The sequence below is a fragment of the Nerophis lumbriciformis genome, linkage group LG31 (genome assembly GCF_033978685.3).
Source record: "Nerophis lumbriciformis linkage group LG31, RoL_Nlum_v2.1, whole genome shotgun sequence".
Lineage (NCBI taxonomy): Eukaryota > Metazoa > Chordata > Actinopteri > Syngnathiformes > Syngnathidae > Nerophis > Nerophis lumbriciformis.
Window position 1 is genome coordinate 30,425,001 of NC_084578.2, and position 26,473 is coordinate 30,451,473.

The window sequence follows — 26,473 nt, forward strand, 5'->3', positions numbered from 1 at the left end:
CTTGTATTTCAAATCAATATTTACTTTTGAAATGAATTTAAATCAATTTAATCCATTCACATCCCCCCAAACAACACAGCAATTAACAATTCACATGCTTTTTAATAATAAAACCAAACCCCAGATAACAAAAAAATTATTAAAACCAATAATATAAAATGTACTAAAAACAACTACAGTAGTTTCATTACATCTGCCAGGAAGTACAGTATATGTAACAGGCGTAATTTGTTTGACTGTCATTAACATAACTCGAAAAGTTATGACACTTTCAGGAAATGTCAGATATGGAATAACAAGCAATTCGATTTTGGTGGTGATCTGAAACACTGTCTGGATTCAGGAGGTTTTAAAAATAATGATTTACCAGGGAGATAGAGTTCAGACCTCCGTTAGGCCCAGAGTGCTTGTCTAGCCAAGTAACGTAATGATGATGTACAGCATTTATCTTGGAGAATACACTTTGATGGTATCTCCTATGCCGTAGAAGCTCTTCATTATTGTCATTGATTAAGGTTTAAAAATAGTTTTACCACCCTTAACTGATGGTATCGCCTTTATCAACGCCTTCTGCTTAAGTATGGTGCATATTGTTGTAGCAGTGCTCTGTTCGTATTGCTTTGCCAAGTCGTGCACAACTCGGTCATGCATTTCCATGATTTCTTTCTTTATTACAATGAATATCATCCACTTCTTTTACTCAGCACTGTCCAAAGAAAATGAGTTTTACTTTATTTGATCCCAAGTTATTTCTCGCTAGCTGTTCTGCTAGTGAGACACTGGATGTTTTGCTTGGATCTTACGGGTTTCACTGTGACATTCACTAGGTCAACTAACTTTGGCTCGCATAATAACATAGCATTAAACAATATCAATTAGCAGAGACAGCTTGTATCCCCAAAAACTTGTGAGTTGGGGCATTCGTAAGCCAAGTGTAGTATTAAAACTAAAGCAATTTATTTCCGTAAGAAATAGTATAAATACAATTAATCAGTTACAGACACTCATAACTTTTTGAGAATAATAATTGGTAAAGACGGCGATAAGGGGAGAGGCACGATAAAAGAGTCACACGGACACTACTTTGTGAAGAGTTATTTCTTGAATTCGATAGTGTTTCTCACCCTCTTCATCAAAGTACTGGCTTTTGCAACTTTTGTTGGCTCCATGGCCAATAAAACAAAACCGAGATTGGGTCACCAGCGTGTGGGATTCTTTGTTTGAGCACTTGATTGCATGATATGATACGAGGGCAAACAAACTAGTTTGCTACAAGCAATGTTTGGCTGTGTAATAATCAAGACAGTATATAAAAATCAGGGCAAAATTTTAGCCAAAATGTTTATTGAAAAGTGAATCATCCGAAAACCGAGGTACCACTGTATATGTCAGTATTTTATGGGGATTGTCTGTCAGTTATTTAGCAACATAGCTCAAAAAGTAAAAGGCTGATTTAGATGACACTTTCAAAAAATGTCAGAAAAGAGATAAACATGATTTTTTTTTTTGGGGGGGGCGCGAATCACTGTCTGATTTTTTATAAGGATTCTTTACTACTGGTTTATAGGGGCTTTGCCCTCCAAGTGCTTTTCTAGTTAGTAATAGTATTCAACCTTTGTCTCTGTTTATCCATCCAGAACTTGCAGCTCTTCATGACAAAATCACAGCCGAGTCCACGACCCCACTTGAGTGTCTGGGCAAGGCTGTAGTTGGCTCTATACCATCCAGTGTCCTCCATAATAGCCAGTGTCATTCTGGAAAATACCCTGTTCTGGGTGTGAGAGCCTGTCATGGCCTCGTTCTGATTGGGGATAGGAAAAAAATAAAGCCACATTTTTAAAAAGGTTAAATAACACCAAGCATCAAATGAAGTGTAGTTACTTCCAACAGTCTCTTTTCCCAGTGATTGAGTTCAGTTCCAACCCCTCCTTGGTTCTCCAACTCCATTCCCTCTAAAATGGGACAATCGAAATGTTTTCTTGCCTCCTCCTGTGACCAATAAAAAGACGTTGAAAGTAGAAATTACAGTCTTCTACAAATGACTAAGAATTACACTTTTGATAATAATTTTGCAGTACAAACAATGAAATCTTAAGTACTGTATTGGTCAACCGACAGTTCTCTGAAATCAAAACACAAGTTCAGGTTGGATTTAGATTTTAGATTTAGATTTATTGGTCCCCGTGGGGAAATTCATTTTCAGTTTATAACAAGGTAAGTAAGCAACAAGGGCATGGAAGCACTGGCCAATTATCGAGGGAGGAATTCTAACATGAAAGAATCAGACATGACATGACATTTGTTTCCTTGCATAATTTATTTAATCTGCTTTGAATGGTAAATACTTCGTTTTTTAATAGGATATGATATCTGTAGGATAGGATAAGATAGGATAGACTTTTGGTAAATAATTAGTTTTTTAATAGGATAGGATATCTGGAGGATAGGATAGGAGTAGAGATGTCCGATAATGGCTTTTTTGCCGATATCCGATATTGTCCAACTCTTTAATTACCGATTCCGATATCAACCGATACCGATATATACAGTCGTGGAATTAACACATTATTATGCCTAATTTTGTTATGATGCTCCGCTGGATGCATAAAACAATGTAACTTTACCAACAATGTAACTTTTTTTGGTGGTAGCGGGGGGTGTATATTGTAGCGTCCCGGAAGAGTTAGTGCTGCAAGGGGTTCTGGGTATTTGTTCTGTTGTGTTTATGTTGTGTTACAATGCGGACGTGTTTGTCATTGTTGTTTGGTGTGGGTTCACAGTGTGGCGCATATTTGTAACAGTGTTAAAGTTGTTTATACGGCCACCCTCAGTGTGACCTGTATGGCTGTTGATCAAGTATGCCTTGCATTCACTTGTGTGTGTGTGTAAAAGCTGCATATATTATGTGACTGTGCCGCCACGCTGTTTGTATGGAGGAAAAGCGGACGTGACAACAGGTTGTCAAAGGACGCTAAAGGCAGTGCCTTTACGGCACGCCCCCAATAATGTTGTCCGCGTGGAAATCGGGAGAATGGTTGCCCCGGGAGATTTTTGGGAGTCTCCCGGGAAAATCGGGAGGTTGAAACCGATACCGAAAATTTCCGATATTACATTTTAAAGCATTTATCGGCAGGCCGATATTATCGGACATCTCTAGATAGGAGCAATAAAAGAGGAGTTTCTTACCACAACATGTGGTGTCACAAGTAGATGTACTTGATGTCGCACTATCATCCCACCTCTGATGTCCCACAGCCTGCTGACACTATTGATAACTGCCTCACTCCACTGGTACAGGCCCTGGCTGGTACAAAAGCACACAAAAATAAGTTAGAGATTTTAATAGTTTTAGACATTTTCCAAATGCCCTACGCTATTGATGATGTGTTGTTGCAATAGTAAGTAATGTCAAATTGTACTTAAAATATGCAAAACCTAACTGACAAAAACTGTATCATTAAAAAAAATTACAGTGCAGGTGAATAGAAACGTAAAGTAATAGTAATTCCAAAAAACATTTATATTGTACTGAAAAAAACAATTACAGGATGTTATTAATGTGCTGATGTACTAACATCATGTGGTTTATTCTGTACATATGTAGCATTATATACAACAAAACCTGTACATTTGGACTCCATCCATCCATCCATCCATCCATTTTCTACCGCTTGTCCTTTTCGGGGTCGCGGGGGGTGCTGGAGCCTATCTCAGCTGCATTCGGGCGGAAGGTCGGGTACACCCTGGACAAGTTGCCACCTCATCACAGAGCCAACACAGATAGACAGACAACATTCACACACTAGGGCCAATTTAGTATTGCCAATCAACCTATCACCAATGACTAATTTGAAAGACCGTATTGGTATAAGTATCCATTGTCAACATACAGTGCATCCGGAAAGTATTCACAGCACTTCACTTTTACAACATTTTGTGATGTTACAGCCTCATTCATAAAGGAAATTCATTCATTTTCATCCTCAAAATTATACACAAATATACCTCATGATAACCATTTTTTGTAGAATTGTTTGCAAATTTATTAAAAATAAAAAAAACAAGAAATCACGTGTACATAAGTATGCCTTTGAAAAAAAGTGAGATCATGTGCATCTTGTTTCAACTGATCATACTTGAGATGTTCCTACAGCTTAATTAGAGTCCACCTGTGGTAAATTTAGTTGGTCGGACATGATTTGGAAAGGCACACTCCTGTCTATACATAAAGGTCCCACACATGGCAGTGCATGGCAGAGCACAAACCAAGAATGAAGTCGAAGTAATTGTCTGTGACCCTCTGAGACGGGATTGTCTGGAGGCAAAAATCTGAGGAAGGGTGCAGAAAAATATCTGAGGACTTGAAGGTCCCGATGAGCACATTGGCCTCCATCATCTGTAAATGAAGAAGCTTGGAACCACCAGGACTCTTCCTTGAGCTGGGTGGCCGTCGAAACTGAGCGATCGAGGGAGAAGGGCTCTTGTCAGAGAGGTGACTAAGAATACGGTGGCCACTCTATCAGAGCGCAAGCATTCCTCTGTAGAGAGAGGAGAACCTTCCAGAGACACAACCATCTCTGCAGCTATCCACCAATAAGGCCTGTATGGTAGAGTGGCCAGACAGAAGTCATTTCTTAGAAAACATTTGCCCATAGACTCAGACCATGAGAAACAAAATTCTCTGGTCTGATGAGACAAATATTGAACCCTTTGGCGTGAATGCCAGGCATCATGTTTGGAGGAAACCAGGCACCGCTCATCACCAGGCCAATACCATCCCTACAGTTGAACATGGCGGTGGCTGCATTATGCTGTGGCAGCGGCAGGAACCGGGAGTCTAGTCCGAATAGAGGGAAATATGAATGCACTGCAATGTACAGAGACATCCTGGATGAAAACCAACACTTCCCATCCAACCTGATGGAGCTTTTTAAGAAATTTGCAAAATAAAATAAAATAAAAAACTTCTCACATTGTCATTATGGGGTATTATGTGTAGAACTTTGAGGACAAACATGAATTTATTCCATTTTGGAATAAGGCAGTGACATAAAAAATGTGGAAAGAGTTAAGCGCTGTGAATACTTTCCGGATGTACTGTATCACTTTTGTAATGGGGAAATACGTTAATGTGTCTTGTATTTACCGGCTGTTAGCATTTAAGATAGCTAGCAATTAACGCGATAAAAGTCTGTCTGAGGATCTGAGGTGGGTCGCGAATGGTAATATTTTTAAGAGTAAACTTTCAACATATTTTAAGCTTTGGTTTATTCGAAAACACTTTATTGTATTCCTTTTAATGTTTTAATTGTTCTACTTTATTGGCTGATTGTGTTTTGTAGGAGTGTATGGTCAAGACTATTTCAGTTGCTAAATGTGAACTGTATGTAAAACTTTGTGCTGTATCTTGTACGTATGAAAAGTGCTATACGGATGAAGTTGGATTCATTGATCAGAAAATCTTCCCAGTTTAGCTGTAGATAGGAGAAAATATATTCTCTTTTACAAACCCCGTTTCCATATGAGTTGGGAAATTGTGCTAGATGTAAATATAAACGGAATACAATGATTTGCAAATCATTTTCAACCCATATTCAGTTGAATATGCTACAAAGACAACATATTTGATGTCCAAACTGATAAACATTTTTTTTTTTTGCAAATAATCATTAACTTAAGAATTTGATGCCAGCAACACGTGACAAAGAAGTTGGGAAAGGTGGCAATAAATACTGAGAAAGTTGAGGAATGCTCATCAAACACTTATTTGGAACATCCAACAGGTGTGCAGGCTAATTGGGAACAGGTGGGTGCCATGATTGGGTATAAAAGTAGATTCCATGAAATGCTCAGTCATTCACAAACAAGTATGGGGCGAGGGACACCACATAGTCAACAAATGCGTGAGCAAATTGTTGAACAGTTTAAGAAAAACCTTTCTCAACCAGCTATTGCAAGGAGTTTAGGGTTTTCACCATCTACGGTCCGTAATATCAGCAAAGGGTTCAGAGAATCTGGAGAAATCACTGCATGTAAGCAGCTAAGCCTGTGACCTTCGATCCCTCAGGCTGTACTGCATTAACAAGCGACATCAGTGTGTAAAGGATATCACCACATGGGCTCAGGAACACTTCAGAAACCCACTGTCAGTAACTACAGTTGGTCGCTACATCTGTAAGTGCAAGTTAAAACTCTCCTATGCAAGGCGAAAACCGTTTATCAACAACACCCAGAAACGCCGTCGGCTTCGCTGGGCCTGAGCTCATCTAAGATGGACTGATACAAAGTGGAAAAGTGTTCTGTGGTCTGACGAGTCCACATTTCAAATTGTTTTTGGGAAACTGTGGACGTCGTGTCCTCCGGACCAAAGAGGAAAAGAACCATCCGGATTGTTATAGGCGCAAAGTTGAAAAGCCAGCATCTGTGATGGTATGGGGGTGTATTAGTGCCCAAGACATGGGTAACTTACACATCTGTGAAGGCACCATTAATGCTGAAAGGTACATACAGGTTTTGGAGCAACATATGTTGCCATCCAAGCAACGTTACCATGGACGCCCCTGCTTATTTCAGCAAGACAATGCCAAGCCACGTGTTACATCAACGTGGCTTCATAGTAAAAGAGTGCGGGTACTAGACTGGCCTGCCTGTAGTCCAGACCTGTCTCCCATTGAAAATGTGTGGAGCATTATGAAGCCTGAAATACCACAACGGAGACCCCCGGACTGTTGAACAACTTAAGCTGTACATCAAGCAAGAATGGGAAATAATTCCACCTGAGAAGCTTAAAAAATGTGTCTCCTCAGTTCCCAAACGTTTACTGAGTGTTGTTAAAAGGAAAGGCCATGTAACACAGTGGTGAACATGCCCTTTCCCAAATACTTTGGCACGTGTTGCAGCCATGAAATTCTAAGTTAATTATTATTTGCAAAAAAAAATAAAGTATATGAGTTTGAACATCAAATATCTTGTCTTTGTAGTGCATTCAATTGAATATGGGTTGAAAAGGATTTGCAAATCATTGTATTCCGTTTATATTTACATCTAACACAATTTCCCAACTCATATGGAAACGACAATCGAACCCTTTAAAAAAAAAAAAAAAAGATTGTGGAGGAGTTCAAGTACCTCGGAGTCTTGTTCACGAGTGAGGGAAGAGTGGATCGTGAGATTGACAGGCGGATCTATGCGGCATTTTCAGTAATGCGGACGCTGTATCGATCCCTTGTGGTGAAGAAGGAGCTGAGCCGGAAGGCAAAGCTCTCAATTTACCGGTCGATCTACGTTCCCATCCTCACCTATGGTCATGAGCTTTGGGTTATGACCGAAAGGACAAGATCACGGGTACAAGCGGCCGAAATGAGTTTCATCCGCCGGGTGGCGGGGCTCTCCCTTAGAGATAGGGTGAGAAGCTCTGTCATCCGGGGGGAGCTCAAAGTAAAGCCGCTGCTCCTCCACATGGAGAGGAGCCAGATGAGGTGGTTCGGGCATCTGGTCAGAATGCCACCCGATCGCCTCCCTCGGGAGGTGTTTAGGGCACGTCCGACCGGTAGGAGGCCACGGGGAAGACCCAGGACACGTTGGGAAGACTATGTCTCCCGGCTGGCCTGGGAACGCCTCGGGATCCCCCGGGAAGAGCTGGACGAAGTGGCTGGGGAGAGGGAAGTCTGGGCTTCCCTGCTTAGGCTGCTGCCCCCGCGACCCGACCTCGGATAAGCGGAAGCAGATGGATGGATGGATGGATGTACCGTTCGGGTTCGCAGGGGGTGCTGAAGCCTATGCCTGATAATTATCTGTCCATTATTTACCATGCACCACTAATCAATTTTTATCCATTTGTCATAGCAAAAAAAGCATACTATATATTTTCTCTTTGAATTGGGAAAGATATTTACTTCTATAAAAGTTGAAAACAAACTAAAATCACCTCTCATTAAAGGCAGGCAGGCCACTGGCGAAGCGAGGAGTCAAAGGTTTGCCGTCATCGTCACGGTAGAAAGCAAACAGACCTGCAGAAAAACCCTGATGGACAGATCGGTCATTAAGGGCAACATCTGCAAAATTCTTGTGCTGCTCAAAAAAGGTGCTTCAATTAATTCTGAACATAATTGTGTATTGCTGAATAATTCTATTTTGGGATTTTGACAAGTCAGCATACAAGAACAAAGAAGAAGACAGACATAAGAATAGTAAATGAAAGTTTCAAGATTTGGTGAGTTGTTGTATATACTGTACTAGTACACTATCGAATTTTCCGGACAATATAGCTGCACCCACTAAATTTTAGGGGAGGCTGTAAGCCGCAGATATGTACTGTGCAAAATGAGTTATTTACGCAGATATATTTTTTGTAAATGTTTATTTACATACCTTAATTGTTTACAATCTGTAACACAATAATTAAACGGCTGATCAAACAAAACCGAAGTCCTCGTCATGGACCTGAATGAAACAAACTCAATAGCTCCACGGTGACGTCTTAGTGAAACAATACAAACAGAATGTCATTTTAAGTTAACATTACTAACAGAGACACTCGTGAACATGTTAGCATATTAACAAATGCTAAAGATGCTAGCTTCATTACTTTGCGATAACGCGTACAATTGTGCATGAAAACACTCCTACAGACATAACACATTAGGTTTAGTAAGTATAAACAGTTTAAGTTATATTGTAAAACTTAGAATTGTTGCTTGGAGTTGATGGAAGTGAGCAAATCGTCCAAAAGATGGCGCCATAGCATAAACCATAACACACCATATCAGTGTGTTTGCTTGTTTTTTTGCAAAATGATTGCATTATGGCCGCCATAAAAGAAAAATCAATAAATTAGTCATACCTTTTAAAAAACGCAGGGTTTAAAATTTTGGAAAAAGAAGCGGCTATTAGCCCGGAGTTTACGGTACTCACTATAACCTTTATAGGTTAACTTAATTTAAAATGTTCTTAAGTTTAAAAATGCACATTTCCAATTGTTAAATATTTCACTCATTTTTAACAAGGAGCTAAAAGACTTTGACAGCAGAAAGAAGGATGATGTACTGACCAGAGCATGAATAATCTCATGTTTGACGGTGGAGAGCATTCCTTCAAACTCCTGCGGCTGTGAGGTGATCATTGTGGGACACAAGTTGGCATAACCTGCAACAGGTCTGACGAAAAAAAACCCATGATAAATGGTCTGTACTTTTCCTCTCTTACTCCACCTGTCATGTACGTCTTAACATTTCCACTAACGTCACGTGTGGTACAGTCGTGAATGCGTGTACTGTGCCTCAACGCTAGCCTCCTACCTGTCCAACTCCGACTCCAGTTGGCAGTAAGCTGCGTAGGCCACAATGTTTTCCTGTCCACAACGCTCAGTGATGACACTGCTCACATAGAGTACAAAGTCAAACCCTTCCACACCTGGGCCATCTGGGGGGCCTGTGGGACCACAGGACTTCCCTGACTCACTGCACATCTTGCATTGCTAAAAGTGTAACACACAAGACAAGAATGAGGTAAAGTGTAGTTTTTTTTACATAATTATCTTGACATTGACAATTTGACAGTGTAGTGGTACAGCCGTCCCTCACCACAAAGAGCTTCAAATATTGCGGGGCTACACTACACCCCAGATTTTTTTTCACTTTTTTTAAAAGCATATTCTGTATATTTTTGGCTTTGACAGCTGATCACCGTGATTGAACTGAAATTAATCAAGATCAACGATCACAAGCATGTAATCGCCCAGCCCAACGCAAGGCTTCTATGTTTAACGAATGTCAGCGCCAAGTTTTGCGTTGATGGCACAGAAGTGTAGAGTGGCACAGAAGGTTCAAGACGTTCACAAAATATAGCCAGTTGATTTTCAGAATAAATGCTCCATATTTAATAATGTTACTTATATACTCATGGAAAAAAGCACCAAAATCAGGAAGAAAAAGACAAATCCAAGTAAGTCCAACGACCTTCTCCAGTTGGATTTTCTGCCTGATTGTTTAATTTATCGCACATACCAATTGTCACACACGATTTCATGTCATTTTATGAGGATTTGTCAGTGTTATCACTAGAGATGTCCGATAATGTTTTTTTTGCCGATATCCGATATTCTGATACTGTCCAACTCTTAATTACTGATTCCGATATCAATCGATACCGACATATACAGTCGTGGAATTAACACATTATTATGCCTAATTTTGTTGTGATGCCCCGCTGGATGCATTAAAAATGTAACAAGGTTTTCCAAAATAAATCAACTCAAGTTATGGAAAAAAATGCCAACATGGCACTGCCATATTTATTATTGAAATCACAAAGTGCATTTTTTTTTTTTAACATGCCTCAAAACAGCAGCTTGGAATTTGGGACATGCTCTCCCTGAGAGAGCATGAGGAGGTTGAGGTGTTTCGGGGTTGAGGTGGGGGGAGGGCGGGGGGGGTTTGTATTGTAGCGTCCCGGAAGAGTAAGTGCTGCAAGGGGTTCTGGGTATTTGTTCTGTTGTGTTATGGTGCGTCATTCTTGTTTGGTGTGGGTTGACAGTGTGGCGCATATTTGCAACAGTGTTAAAGTTTTTTATACGGCCACCCTCAATATGACTTGTATGGCTGTTGACCAAGTATGCTTTGCATTCACTTGTGTGTGTGAAAAGCTGTAGGTATTATATGATTGGACCGGCACGCAAAGGCAGTGCCTTTAAGGTTTATTGGCGCTCTGTACTTCTCCCTATGTCCGTGTACCACTACGTACAGCGGCATTTTAAAAAGTCATACATTTAATTTTTGAAACCGATACCGATAATTTCCGAACCGATACCGATAATTTCCGATATTACATTTTAAAGCATTTATCGGCCGATAATATCGGCAGCCTGACATCATCGGACATCTCTAGTTATCACTCCTACTGTCTGGCGGGGAGCAGCTGTGCCGCGTTGCGCACACAGCCTGTGTGTTGGGGACTGGTAGCAGGCAGAAACTTGCATCACAACGCATTGCAAATCCCAGTATGGCGACTTCTCCCACATCAGTGCAAAAATAAATTCTGGGTACGGCCAAAATCCTGTGATCAGTGACTTAAAAAAACCTGGCAATACATCATTGTGGCTTCTAAAGCCGACTCGTCTGTGCAACCCCTAGTGCCATGTTTGTGTTATTTTCTTTCATTGTGTTGTGGCGATCAATAAAAATATCCACCGTTTCCAGGTTAAGGCTGACGATGCTAACAACACAGCAGCAAATATAGGCGTTACGGTATATTCACTGCGACAAGCTTGTTCGCCAGCTTTTGGCAGAACAACTTTTCGATGCACTTCATCTTCAACTCCTGCCTCATCAATATCACATCTCCACTTTGGTGAGCCTTGGACACACTGTCAAAAGGCAAGGCGGATCAAGACTCGATGTGACTCGGAGCGCCACTTAATGCTAACAAGTCTGCTACGAGCTCTAAACTATGAGCAGCTGTCTGGACAATGCGAAGTGGAGATTAACTCTGCTGATGCACTTCATCTTCAACATCATCAGCTCCACATGACATTATTGAGTCTTTGATTGAGGGATGTGGGATAACAACACGGGACATGCAATGCTAACAAAACAGCTAATTGTCGTAGCTGCGACTGTTAAGTTGACTAACTTTTGGCAGAACAACACACATCCGTGGGAGCAATGACGCTTAGAGGATCCTCTGGGCTACCTGTGAGTACCGTACTCTAATCTACAGTAGAACACACTCAAGGCTACTATATTGGTTGAAATGAGTGTAAAGGTGACTATATGGGTGTTATTTCATGTTTTGAGCACTCTAATTATGTTAAAAATATATATATTCAGGAGTTTGTAAACAGTTTTTTTATGCTTTAACTGTGAAAATATTAGATTTTTTTCAAAATAATCCTACTTCCTGGAAATTCGCTTACAACGGTCCGCCCTGGAACCAATTGGCCGTGATCAACAAGGAACTGCACCGTACATTCTAATCACCCTCAGTAACAAACGATCTTGACTCTATACTGTTTGATCTCCATTATCGACTGGCGGCCAGTCCAGAGTGTAGTTTACCTTTTGCCTAAGTTTCATATGACATAAAAGTATGTTCCGATTCAAATAATACTTAATTAGTGTAACTATTGTTTTTCGCTTGCAATCACATTTTTTCATATAATCAATAAAGTTACGTTTGATTTAGGTTTGACCAACAAAACATTTTACTATATTCCTTAAAAATAATTAAATGGAAATAAAATGTGTTTTATTACAAGAGTCAGGCCACAGTAGAACAACCACAGACAGATGTTTAATATAAATAAATTGCATTATTGTTTTGTCTTCCACCCCCTGTCCTATCTACTCTTCAGAAAGACAAACGCATTGTCTTTTTCTTTTAATGTATTTATTCTCCTATTTAGATTTACCTTGAGTGTATTTTGTCTTGTGTTTATACAGTATGACTGTCAGTATATTTTCTTAATACAGCATGTCAATAAAAATATTTCTGACCTGTAAGTGGTGTTGGGGTATCAAAACTGGGCCACAACGTGTGACATCTGCACAGGCATTCTGGCAATAGCGATGTGGGTCATCCCTCCTCTTCAAATACTGGTTGGTTGCACATTGTCTGTCATGATATACACACAAGTGATGAACATTCAATTTCACGTTCAAATTAAATTAATATTAAAAATATAGGACACAGTTCCAATTCCCTACAAGTCAGTACAGTATTTGCTGTTGTTAAAAGAGTTATACGTGTATTATTCTGTCATTGAGTTGGGCTAAATAATAATAACAATATTGAGTTTTGCAGTTTTTTGTAAAACAATATGGAACGACATCATGATATCTAAAAGTTACTGAAACTTCCTTAATACTGAAATTATAAAAGTGAATTAGGTATACAAATTTAAGTTTTTTATGCTTTATCTGAAATAAAAAGGACAAAGAGTCACTTTTATTTGATTCATTGTTTTTTAAGATAATTTTTATCTGATATTTTTATCTCTGAATATATATTTTACTTTTGTTTCTAAATTAATGGTTTAAGTGTGTTTTTTTTGCTTTTATTCTTCCCTGTATTTTTAGCTATTTATGGTGTACAGCCCTTTGTTTCTCAACAATGGTTGTTTTTAAAGGGCTCTATAAATACCGTATTTTCCGCACTATAAGGCACACCGGAATATAAGGCGCACCTTCAATGAATGGCCTATTTAAAAATTTGTTCATATATAAGGCGCACCGCATTATAAGGCGCATAGAATAGACGCTACAGTAGAGGCTGGGGTTACTTTATGCATTCCGTAGTTGCGAGACCTGTTGTGGCTCAATATTGGTCCATATATAAGGTGCACCAGATTATAAGGCGCACTGTCAGCTTTTGAGAAAATTGGAGGTTTTTAGGTGCGCCTTATAGTGCGGAAAATACGGTAAAGATGGTATTGTACAGCATCAGGTAGGTTACAACCGTGATATTATACATAGTACACATACATGTACTATGTGTATAATAAGGTTCACATACCGTACCATTAAGAGACAGAACAATTCATATTTTCATGAAGAATGGCCCTCCATGAATCGCCACCTTAATGTGGTGGAGGAGTTTGAGTACCCAAATGATCCAAGGAGCTATGTTGTCGGGGGCTACATGCCCCTGGTAAGGTTTCACAAAGCAAACTGGTCCAAGGTGATGGGTCAGACTAAGAGCGATTCAGAAGACTCTTATGAAGAAAGGAAAATCGAGGAACCGCACCTCGTCCGGTCGAGGCGACACCGGGGCCCCACTCTGGACCCAGGCCCAGGGCAGGGGCTCGTCAGCAAGCGCCTGGAGGCCGGGACTTCCTCCACGGAGCCCGTGGAGGAAGTCTCTTTCAAGCCCACAGCCTAAAAGAGAGACGTGGAACCGACCCCCGCGTTGCAGGTAATAAGTCAGACTTGTTCCCAGTGGACGTTGTACTGCGCCAGGGCTGCCCTTTGTCACCGGTCCTGTTCATTATCTTTATGGACAGTTTTTCTAGGCACTGCCAGGGTGTGGAGGGTTTCCAGTTTGGTGGCCAGAGGATGGCATCCCTGCTTTTTACAGATGATGTGGTCCTGTTGGCTTCATCGGACTGGGACGTTCAGCGTTCACTGGGGCGGTTTTCAGCAGAGTGTGAAGCTGCTGGGATGAGGCCATGGTTCTTAGTCGGAAAGGGGTGGACTGCACCCCTCGGGTCGGGAGAGAAGTTCTGCCTCAAGTGAAGGAGTTCAAGTATCTTAGGGTGTTGTTCACGAGTGAGGGAAAAATAGAACGCAAGATTGACAGACGGATTGGTGCGGCGTCTGCAGTGATGCAGTCACTACACCGGTCTGTTGTGGTGAAGAAGGTCAGCGATTCACAGGTCAGTCTACGTTCCTATCCTCACCTATGGTCATGAACTTTGGACAATGACCGAAAGGACAAGGTTGCGAATACAAGCGGCAGAAATTAGTTTCCTCCGCAGGATGTCTGGGATCACCCTCAGAGATAGGGTGAGGAGCTCGGTCATCTGGGACAGACTCAGAGTAAAGCCCTTGCTCCTTCACGTCAAGAGGAGCCAGCTGAGATGGCTCCCTGGTGAGGTGTTTCGGGCATGTCCAGCCGGGAGGAGACCTCGGGGCAGACCTAGGACACGTTGGAGGAACTATGTCTCACAGCTGGCCTGGGAACACCTCGGTATCCCCCCTGTAGAATTAGAGGAGGTGACCGGGGACAGGGAAGTCTGGGCATCTCTGCTTAGACTGCTGCCCCCGCGACACGGACTCGGATAAGAAGCGGAAAAATGAATGGATGGATGGATGAACAATGGTTGACAGAGTTTTGTTTAGCAAATGTAAAACAGCGTGCTTGTCTAATCTACAGTAGGTCAGTGAGTAAAGTATGTGATGTAGAGCATCCTTTCACAGCATTTATGTTTTCATTTCATAATGTCAGATACACCAGAAATAAATATATAGTGATATACAAGGTGTAGATTAACAACATTTTTGGGAATTTTTTTAAGTTTCAATGCAAAATATGACAAAATACCGTATTTTCCAGACTGTAAACCTTGTTTTCAATGCTTCCAAGCTTATTCTTCACTAACGGCCATGATGTTTTGAATTCAACATATCGTATCATATTACACCGACAGAGACACTAAAAAGGTGTGTTATTGTTTGTGCTATGGCGCCATCTTTTGGAAGCATTTGCTCACTGCCGGTGCTGGGGGTTGAAAATGTACTTCCTGTTTCGTGCTTTGAACCGGAAATATAACCGTCCATTCAACCGTCTGCTTGAAAATATTCCTAATTCATCGCTCCAAGCAACGGTTGTAAGTTTTACAATATAACTAAAACAATACATATTTACAAAACCTTCCAATGTGTGATAGCGCTGCTCTCCTTTTTGTTTTGGGCTTAGTTGGTGAGAGGTTTGCTGTGGTGGCTGGGATGCATACCTGCTGAGCAAAATAGGCCCAACCCTGCGTTTCACGAATAAGGCTTTCTGGAGGTAGTCAATTGCCTGCGGAAACAGGTTATCCTGAGGAAACAGACAATGGAAGTATTTGTTACATTTCCAAATGGAAATATATCATTAACCTTGTTCACATCAGCTAATATTAGGTGTGTAACGGTAAGGCATCCTCACCGTTTAGTATGCACCTTGGTATAAGGGTGACGATCCGGTTACTTTTTGGTGCAGTAATGGTACAAAATACCCTAAAACTACTTAGCTAATAAACTAAAATCTTGAATAAAACAGATATGTTGTTATCTCATCTAAAGAAAGGGAAAAGTCAAGAAAACTATCACAATTACCCGATTAAAAAGCATTTTAAGGAGGATGATGCAAGTGAGTGATATTGTAGTTCTAAGTTTACCTGAACTGAAACGTAATCAAACATTTCCAGAAAACCTCTTACCTTTACAAGTCTTCTCTTGTCTGCGGGGAGCCTGTGAAGAAATAGCATTATTGGCATTGCTTAAACTGATGTTGGTTAACAACAAAAAGCCATCACCAGTGGAAGGGTAACATTTGTATCTGATTTAAACAAAAACATTGGTCTTATTTGACAAATTAAAATGATAACACTAGTTTTAGACTGCAGTATTGTTCAATTAGGGACACTTATTACATATGTATAGCACGTGTGCTATTGTGTGCTTAGCTGTTGTGTAGCTGCTCGCTCCTAGTAGTCTATAGTTTGTAGCAGCGGTGTCAAAGGTTTTATCCGGCCCGCGAGATGAGTTTGCTAAGTATACAAATGAGCTGAATGAAAGAAACTGCTGTTCTAAATGTGTCCACTGGATGTCGCAGTAGCAATTCTTTGTATACCCTGCCACTAAAGCGTGAATGACTTCAGAGGGGGCGGAGCTCTGTGTTGAATTAGAGGCAACACTTCCGTGTTTGAACGCTACGTACTTTATGTGAATTGTTACGTCCATGCCTTGATTGTCAACGATGTTGTTGGTAATGTTACCTGACATTTCTACCCATATAAATGCTTTTGATAATCTGCACATTTCATGTTTTACTTATGACTGGGGTCCGGGGACACATTTTCTGGGCGCCCATAAATATGCTAAAATTATATGTATCCCCTTCTAACTTAAACCATCCATCCATTTTCTACCACTTGTCCCTTGTTGGGGTTGCGGGGGGTACCGGAGCCTATCCTAGCTGCATTCGGGCGGTAGGCGGGGTACGCGTAATGAATTAAATGAGTCAGTTTGCATGTTCTCCCCATGACTGCGTGGCTTTCCTCCGGGTACTCCGGCTTCCTCCCACCTCCAAAGACATGCACCTGGGGATAGGTTGATTGGCAACACTACATTGGCCCTAGTGTGTGAATGTAAGTGTGAATGTTGTCTGTCTATCTGTGTTGGCCCTGCGATGAGGTGGCGACTTGTCCAGGGTGTACCCCGCCTTCCGCCCGAATGCAGCTGAGATAGGCTCCAGCACTCCCCACGACCCCGAATGGGACAAGCGGTAGAAAATGGATGGATGGATGGAGTCCAAATTCACAGGTTTTGCTGTATATTATGCTACATATGTACAGAATAAACCACATGATGTTAGTACATCAGCACATTAATAACATCCTGTAATTCGATCCTCTGACAGATTAAAAATTAACACCACTGAGAGCATTTTATAACACTGCCAAAACCACCTTTTCGACTGATGAACAAACATTATCATATAATTTATTCATTAAGTATAAAACACAACAGATGAAGATAGAATACTACTAACCGAAATAAGTAAGTGTAAAAAACAAAATCTGAAATTTGTCTTTATTTTTAAGTTATCATGCCATGATAACTTGACAATAGATTTTTTTCCCATGTGGCCCCTGAGCTAAAATTAGTTTGACACCCCCGAACTATAGGGAATATACCGTAAACATAGTCCAGTCATAACAAATATGTTTTCAGATAATGGACTGTCTCAGTACTCACTGGTCAACACTGTAGTCATAGATTATCTTAATTTTTAGATGAAGGTCATCAGAGCTTCGTTTCATCAAACGTTCAGGTTTCAGATACACATGATGGACCACCTAAACAAGACACAAGAAAATTCAAGTTCAAAGCAGGGCTATTCAACTCCATTGCTCAAAGGGGCAAAGTACCAGAGGACCTAAATGTATGGCTTCCATTGTTCCTACTGTACATGTACCTTGGTTTTTGTTAGTAATTCGATCCAAAAAGTTCAACGAAAACCGAACCGCACAATAATCAAGGCAGTAGTTCCCATTAATAAATAATGTGAATATAATTTATCCATTCCAGAATTCCAGACGTACCCCAGGGATCAATTAATGAGTTGCTTATGACATCACGTCTGCTTTGCTTTGTGGCAGCGTAATGCACATGGAGGGCAAACAAGCTTGAGCCTTGTGATAAATCAAGTGGAAGACGCGTTAGTGAATGAAGAGTTTGAGCTGAAAATGTTTCTTTGCTGTGCTGTTCTTGGGTGTTCCAACTGTTCATATCAAGAGATAGGAAAGAGCTTTTATAGAGTACCGAAAAAGGTGGTTCATAAAACGACAGTAAGAAAGAGAAAGCATAGTCAGGAAAATTACGCGTCAAACATGTCACTTTCATCTTGTGGAGTATGGTCGGTCCATGCTCGTTCGTGTCTGCAGCGATCACAAAGGTTTGTTTGAACATTTGATTTGTTTGAGAAACTTTCTGTGATACAATCAAGTTTATTCTTTACTATATTGTAGAGATGCGCGGATAGGCAATTATTTCATCCGCAACCGCATCACAAAAGTCGTCAACCATCCGCCATCCACGCGAACCAACATTTTATCAAAACCACACCCGCCCGCCATCCGCCAGTTTTTATATATCTAATATAGACGATGCAAGGCATTAGTGAGGTTAGAAAGCTTTTGCCTGTTAAAGAAAGGAGACTGATCCAATGTAGCAGAGACATTCAATGCGTGCCACGCATTAATATATCTTGGCCACGCATTAGTGGCTAAAATATATTAATGCGTGATAATATTATTTATCATTATTATAATATTATTGTCATTTCCATTAAGAAAGTGTTGACTATTGTTGCCAATGCCCTCAGATCAGGAGTGCGTTCCTCACAGTTTGTGTGCGCAGTTCCAGCAAGCAGAACGAGGCTTTTAAGAAGTTAAAAAAATGTTTTAGAAAGACTAGGCCTATATTTTCGTTAGGTAAAAAAAAAGTTCTGAATTTATTTCAATGAATATTAACTTGTTAACGTTATAATGCTCAAATAGGGACGAGGGCGGGGTGCACAGTGAAGCAGTGAACAATTTCGCGACAAAGCTGAACCTTTATTGATTGATCTGCAGCCATGACAAAATATCAGACAATCTCCATTGTCAACGACAGGCAGGAAAATAAAGATAAACACATAGCCTATGTTGTAGGCATAGGCTCATACGTTTTTAAGTTGAAATAAAAAAATAAATAAAAAATGTGCCTCATAAGCCTTAGGCTGTCAATCACGCGCACAAACTGAAATTATATAATAACATATGTATGTCATCTCTATTTAAACAAAAATAAATAAAATAAATAATAATAACAAATTACCTGCAACTTATTGGCCAAGGCAAATAGCTGAAGGGGGGAAATCAAACCCATCAGACTGCACTTTATCATCAAACTTGAATTATAATGAAAATAGACGGTCGCGATAAACAAAGCAGGCTAAATAGCCTTACATTGTCGCCAATCGGAGATGCGCTTCACTTGAAAGCGAGGCCAAATAATTATTCACACATAGTAGTATATCTCAAATAGAAAAAAAACACAATAAACAACGCAATTGCCTTAATTCCTTTGGATTGTAGTGCGCCCAAACAACACGTAACCATCAAAATTATTTAGCTGACCGAACTCAATATAGGTTAGACATGGGCTTATTTGGTATAGCCTATAGGAAACGTAGACTAATTCGTTTAACATATCCAACCGTATGTCTACTTACTTTTTTTTTTGTTAGCACTATGCAGGAATAAAATGGCATCTACAGTGCCAGGATTCATGCGAGAGCGCCTGGCCTCTAAAATGCGCCCTGCTGCACTGAAGGAGCGCTCATTCGCGGCACTTGTTGCTGGGACACGGTGCCTGATGAATAATTGACTGTTTCAAAGAGTGCTGCTCGTTTTTCGTATGTGGGTAACAACATTTAACTATGTATATATAATTACGAATTGGTTCAACCGCCAACCGCCCGCATATATTTAAAATCTATTTTTACCCGCCCGACCCGCGGTTTATCCGCGGACTCCGCGGTTGTGTCCGCAAACCGCGCATCTCTACTATTTAGGTAGTGCTTGAGCGCAGAACTAAGCGTAAACTAAGGACATTAGTTTGTTTGTGTTCTGTTAAGGTTGCTATGCCTGAATATAAATAGGAAGACCTCTGATTGTGGAAATAACCTAACGTAATTTTAAGTCTGAGTCCAACATTGTGATTGTTAATCAAATCTACCGTATTGTCGCTAAAAGTGTGCTTATTTGTACTTTTAATGTCGATTTTCATAAAACAGAAACATTAAAGCTTAGTCGTCGTCGTTGTTGTGCAGGAAATCCAAGTGGTTTATTCGAAGTGGATGACCAGGACTGGGCCCCTACGCTAAACCTAGGCAACAACAAAAAGTCTGAGGAAGACAAAATACGAGACGATCAATCCTACAAATTAACAAAAATAGGTTGTAGCAAAGATAGTTATAGCATTTGGAAAAGACAAAAACTTAATTTACACATGCAATTATGAGTCTTAGATCGTCCTTTAAAACTCTTACACTAAGATCATAGACTTAGCCGCTGGTAAAAAAAAAGTTGTGTGCCTCCATACTTTTGTGTTTCTTGAATTGGTTACTGGTATAGAAGGACGTTTGTGTGACCATATAGTTTGATATGTCTACATCCCTTATTTTGTGCAGATCGTTTCAAACCGGCAAGAAATCCTTCTTCTTTATGGCATAAGGATATAGGCCATCACTCTTTGCTAACTTCTGCCGGTATCTGGCCTTGTAATATTCGCTCACACGTAGACTAAGGCCTTGGTGATGTATAAATTTTATGCATAAATTCAAGTTTTTTGTTGCAGACGATTTAAAAAATAAAAATGTGATCTTTTCTTTTCTTGCTCCAGAATACTTATTGCCCCCAGGAGCTTCGGTGTGTAGCTTTCAGCCTCTTCTTGTAATTATGTGTTTAAAAAGCTGCACACATGTCAGGGTTTCCCCTACATGTAATTGATCGTGGCGCCCCACCACCGCAATATAAAAGCCCCCACACCTTAAACATGTTGTGGTTTTTTTATGTGAAAACAAAATAAAGTAATATATTCTATGGATGGATATATGTAGCCTATCATTTGCGCACCATTAACAAGTGATGCAGCGAAAATTTGGCCACTGAAAAAAAACTTCAATCACCGAAACAGCACACAGTGTGACGTCAGTTTCGCTGCAGTAAAGCGTCTCCAGACACAAGTAGAGACACCAGAAAAAGATGCAATATTTTTCTCTAGTCATTTTCTCATCACTAAAAGGATTGCAGAAGTCTTTACAAACTTTTAAAATTCTCGACAAAGTGCTGCCTGCGTTACATTGTTCTATAAGCAGCAACAATTGAAAAATAGAGCTAAACAATATAACAAAATAATATATATTAATACTAATTACTAATAACTCAGATTCATTTTTAAATGTATGTAGAATTATCTTTAAAAACATTTATGAATCAGCACAAATTATGCAAATTATATGATGCATTATGTTGACCACTCCCCTAGTCACGCCCCTACCACAACAAGTATATTGGCAATCTGGGGGAAAGCCTGCAGGGGTGTCCATACTTTCTACAGCAGACCTGGGCAAATTAAGGCCTGGGGGCTGCATGCGGCCCATTAAGCTTTTCAATCTGGCCCGCTGGACATTCCCCCAATTTTGTTTTTTTACATCTTTAAGATCGAAACTGTAGCTGTCATTATGATGTGCAGTGATGTTTTCAAATTACCGGAAGTCTTGAACTATACAAAGTATTTCAATGGTTGGAATCTGTGCTTTTGCATGATATACTAGTTACTATGGTAATTTAATTAGTTACTATGGTAATCTAAGTCACAGCAGCTCAGACGAGGCACCAATCACTGAGGGTGGGGAGCGTTTCCACAGAGCGTTTCCACAGAGTGTTTCCAGAGCGGCCAGCCTGAAATACGGGTATCAGGGACAGACGCGGAAGGAGATTTTTACAACAAAGTTCTGCAATAAAAGTGATATTATATCAGATTGTAGGTGGGGTTTTATTTTACCCTTGGCGTTAATATTTTGCTCTTTGTTGCATTTTTGTTGGGTTTTGCTTGTTTGTAAAATATGTCGATCGAGAGGGGGTGTGACGTTCATATCCATCCATCCATCCATCTTCCCCCGCCTATCTGAGGTCGGGCCGCGGGGGCAGCAGCCTAAGCAGGGAAGCCCAGACTTCCCTTTCCCCAGCCACTTCGTCCAGCTCTTCCCGGGGGATCCCGAGGCGTTCCCAGGCCAGCCGGGAGACATAGTCTTCCCAACGTGTCCTGGATCTTCCCCGTGGCCTCCTACCGGTCGGACGTGCCCTAAACACCTCCCTAGGGAGGCGTTCGGGTGGCATTCTGACCAGATGCCCGAACCACCTCATCTGGCTTCTCTCAATGTGGAGGAGCAGCGGCTTTACTTTGAGCTCCCCCCGGATGGCAGAGCTTCTCACCCTATCTCTAAGGGAGAGCCCCGCCACCCGGCAGAGGAAACTCATTTCGGCCGCTTGTACCCGTGATCTTGTCCTTTCGGTCATAACCCCAAAGCTCATGACCATAGGTGAGGATGGGAATGTAGATCGACCGGTAAATTGAGAGCTTTGCCTTCCGGCTCAGCTCCTTCTTCACCACAACGGATCGATACAGCGTCCGCATTACTGAAGACGCCGCACCGATCCGCCTGTCGATCTCACGATCCACTCTTCCCTCACTCGTGAACAAGACTCCGAGGTACTTGAACTCCTCCACTTGGGGCAGGGTCTCTTCCGCAACCCAGAGATGGCACTCCACACTTTTCCGGGCGAGAACCATGGACTCGGACTTGGAGGTGCTGATTCTCATCCCAGTCGCTTCACACTCAGCTGCGAACCGATCCAGTGAGAGCTGAAGATCCTGGCGAGATGAAGCCATCAGGACCACATCATCTGCAAAAAGCAGATACCTAATCCTGCAGCCACCAAACCGGATCCCCTCAACACCTTGACAGCGCCTAGAAATTCTGTCCATAAAAGTTATGAACAGAATCGATGACAAAGGGCAGCCTTGGCGGAGTCCAACCCTCACTGGAAACGTGTCCGACTTACTACCGGCAATGCGGACCAAGCTCTGACACTGATCATACAGGGAGCGGACCGCCACAATCAGACAGTCCGTTACCCCATACTATCTGAGCACTCCCCACAGGACTTCCTGAGGGACACGGTCGAATGCCTTCTCCAAGTCCACAAAGCACATGTAGACTGGTTGGGCAAACTCTCATGCACCCTCAAGGATCCTGCCGAGAGTATAGAGCTGGTCCACAGTTCCACGACCAGGACGAAAACCACACTGTTCCTCCTGAATCCGAGGTTCGACTATCCGGCGTAGCCTCCTCTCCAGTACACCTATAGACCTTACCGGGAAGGCTGAGGAGTGTGATCCCACGATAGTTAGAACACACCCTCCGGTTCCTCTTCTTAAAGAGAGGAACCACCACCCCGGTCTGCCAATCCAGAGGTACCGCCCCTGATGTCCACGCGATGCTGCAGAGACGTTCATATGTTGTCAATATTCAATGTTTAATTGTTTATACTTAGATATAGTGTAAATCCCACATTCTTTATTTTCATGTACATTCTGGGTGTCTCATTCAGTAAAAAATTTTAAATTACATTCCGTTTTTTTTAAGGCGGTCTGTCATAACGTTTTTTGCATTCAATCAGACATTATTGTGAGGTTTTGTATAAGAGTTCCTAAAAATAGATATACCGGCCCCCAGACAACATTTTTTTCTCTAAATATGGCCCCCGAGTCAAAATAATTGCCCAGGCCTGTTCTACAGCGATGTCCGCATACAGACAAATTGGAGGATGCGGGGGCCACTTGTAGATACATTTTGTACATTAAAGATACCAAAACCAACACAATGTAGGCCAATCTGAAGAAAACATCAACAACGGGTGTTATTCTGTAGGCCACAAAGTAAATGAATGTAATATCTAATCTAACCCCCTTGAGATATTCTTATACTTCTTCTTGTTATTATTTTTTTTACTGATATTATTATTCACCAACTAAGATCTTTCTGAGGGTGTTCAGCATACTTGAAAACATCTCCGGTCCCCTCCAAGGTTTCTCATTGTATCCCATTGGGTTCTTGCCCTGATGTGGGATCTGAGCCGAGGATGTCTTTGTGGCTTGTGCAGCCCTTTGAGACACTCGTGATTTACACAATTTCCCATGAGTGGGGAAATTGTGTTAGATGTAAATATAAACGGAATACAATGATTTGCAAATCCTTTTCAACCCATAATCAATTGGATGCACTACAAAGACAAGATATTTGATGTTCAAACTCATGAACTTTATTTTTTTTTTGCAAATAATAATTAACTTAGAATTTCATGGCTGCAACACGTGCCAAAGTAGTTGGGAAAGGGCATGTTCACCACTGTGTTACATGGCCTTTCCTTTTAACAACACTCAGTGAACGTTTGGGAACTGAGGAGACACATTTTTTAAGCTTCTCAGGTGGAATTCTTCCCCATTCTTGCTTGATGTACAGCTTAAGTTGTTCAACAATCCGGGGGTCTCTGTTGTATTTTAGGCTTCATATTGCACCACACATTTTCAATGGGAGACAGGTCTGGACTACAGGCAGGCCAGTCTAGTACCCGCACTCTTTTACTATGAAGCCACTTTGATGTAACACGTGGCTTGGCATTGTCTTGCTGAAATAAGCAGGGGCGTCCATGGTAACTTTACTTGGATGACAACATATGTTGTTTCAAAACCTGTATGTACCTTTCAGCATTAATGGTGCCTTCACAGATGTGTAAGTTACCCATGTCTTGGGCACTAATACACCCCCATACCATCACAGATGCTGGCTTTTCAACTTTGCGCCTATAACAATCTGGATGGTTCTTTTCCCCTTTGGTCCGGAGGACACGACGTCCACAGTTTCCAAAAACAATATGAAATGTGGACTCGTCAGACCACAGAACACTTTTCCACTTTGTATCAGTCCATCTTAGATGAGCTCAGGCCCAGCGAAGCCGACGGCGTTTCTGGGTGTTGTTGATAAACGGTTTTCGCCTTGCATAGGAGAGTTTTAACTTGCACTTACAGATGTAGCGACCATCTGTAGTTACTTACAGTGGGTTTCTGAAGTGTTCCTGAGCCCATGTGGTGATATCCTTTACACACTGATGTCGCTTGTTGATGCAGTACAGCCTGAGGGATCGAAGGTCACAGGTTTAGCTGCTTACGTGCAGTGATTTCTCCAGATTCTCTGCACTCTTTGATGATATTACGGACCGTAGATGGTGAAATCCCTAAATTCCTTGCAATAGCTGGTTGAGAAAGGTATTTCTTAAACTGTCCAACAATTTGCTAACGCATTTGTTGACAAAGTGGTGACCCTCGCCCCATCCTTGTTTGTGAATGACTGAGCATTTCATGGAATCTACTTTTATACGCAATCATGGCACCCACCTGTTCCCAATTTGCCTGTTCACCTGTGGGATGTTCCAAATAAGTGTTTGATGAGCATTTCTCAACTTTATCAGTATTTATTGCCACCTTTCCCAACTTCTTTGTCACGTGTTGCTGGCATCAAATTCTAAAGTTAATGATTATTTGCAAAAAAAAAAATGTTTATCAGTTTGAACATCAAATATGTTGTCTTTGTAGCATATTCAACTGAATATGGGTTGAAAAGGATTTGCAAATCATTGTATTCCGTTTATATTTACATCTAACACAATTTCCCAACTCATAGGGAAATGGGGTTTGTACATAAACTTTGATTGATTGATTCATGTAAGGGGGTCTATTTAAAAATCATTAAATAGTTGAAATACTTACTATATACTTGTTTTTCCTACAGAACAAGCCTATGGTCATGACCAATTACCTGCAACAGCCTGGATATTGATGTTAAAGGGAGGGTCAAATAATAATAGTTACCTCTTCTGGAAGAGGGACGCGGTGATTGCACGTCCTATGACAAGTCGCTAGATGAGCAAAGATGGCAGCAAAGATGACCATCAAGCAGGCACAGTCTGTGTTTATTTTCAGATCCATTCTCCAATAAAGACCACCGCGACTCCTCTGTCCTCAGTGCTCGATGCGTTCATTGTTGTGTGTATCAATCGAGACATAGCCGACTTTTTCGATGTGAGCCCTGCACTTTATTGCAATTCTTCATCTTGTTTTCATCCATCCATCCATCTCCTACTTCCGCTTGTCCTTCTTCATACTTTATTAGCAGGTTACCGCTGCATCTCGAAGCCGGAAGTCTGAGGGATTTCAGTGACGTCACTCTTTCGTCTTCTTTCGTTTATTGGCAGTTGGCAAGCCACTTTCTTGTGCACAATACCGCCACCTTCTGAGACGGAGTGTGCATGGAGCTGTTAAAAATAGTATATGCTTTGATTCAAAGCTGTCTACTTAAAAAAAGAATGCCTATAAATGTGTACTATATGCAGTGTTGGGTTGATTACTGAAAACCAGTAACTAGTTACAGTTAATAGTTACTTTATTTCAAAAGTAACTCAGTTACTAACTCAGTTACTTACACCAAAAAGTAATGTGTTACTGTGAAAAGTAACTATTTAGTTACTTTTTTTTTTTAAAGGTCCCATTAATGCCCTTTTATCCTTCATTTCAGTAATGTTATTGCACTGGAGAATAATACAATCTGT

General features: G+C 41.0%; 1 protein-coding gene across 1 annotated transcript in view; it reads right to left on the reverse strand.

Annotated features, from left to right (window-relative positions):
* lmln (leishmanolysin-like (metallopeptidase M8 family)) overlaps nucleotides 1-26,061 on the reverse strand; it is a 47,835-nt gene extending 21,774 nt beyond the window's left edge. Inside the window, exons 1-11 of the mRNA XM_061926306.1 lie at nucleotides 25,737-26,061; nucleotides 17,454-17,554; nucleotides 15,914-15,944; nucleotides 15,449-15,531; nucleotides 12,492-12,609; nucleotides 9,297-9,475; nucleotides 9,050-9,155; nucleotides 7,928-8,022; nucleotides 3,187-3,304; nucleotides 1,882-1,989; nucleotides 1,614-1,801 (exon numbers count right to left, since the gene is read on the reverse strand). Of these exons, the coding sequence (XP_061782290.1) occupies nucleotides 1,614-1,801; nucleotides 1,882-1,989; nucleotides 3,187-3,304; nucleotides 7,928-8,022; nucleotides 9,050-9,155; nucleotides 9,297-9,475; nucleotides 12,492-12,609; nucleotides 15,449-15,531; nucleotides 15,914-15,944; nucleotides 17,454-17,554; nucleotides 25,737-25,853 (1,244 nt within the window). The 5' untranslated portion in view covers nucleotides 25,854-26,061. The remainder of the gene's footprint in view (nucleotides 1-1,613; nucleotides 1,802-1,881; nucleotides 1,990-3,186; nucleotides 3,305-7,927; nucleotides 8,023-9,049; nucleotides 9,156-9,296; nucleotides 9,476-12,491; nucleotides 12,610-15,448; nucleotides 15,532-15,913; nucleotides 15,945-17,453; nucleotides 17,555-25,736) is intronic.
* Between the last annotated feature and the right edge of the window lie 412 nt (nucleotides 26,062-26,473).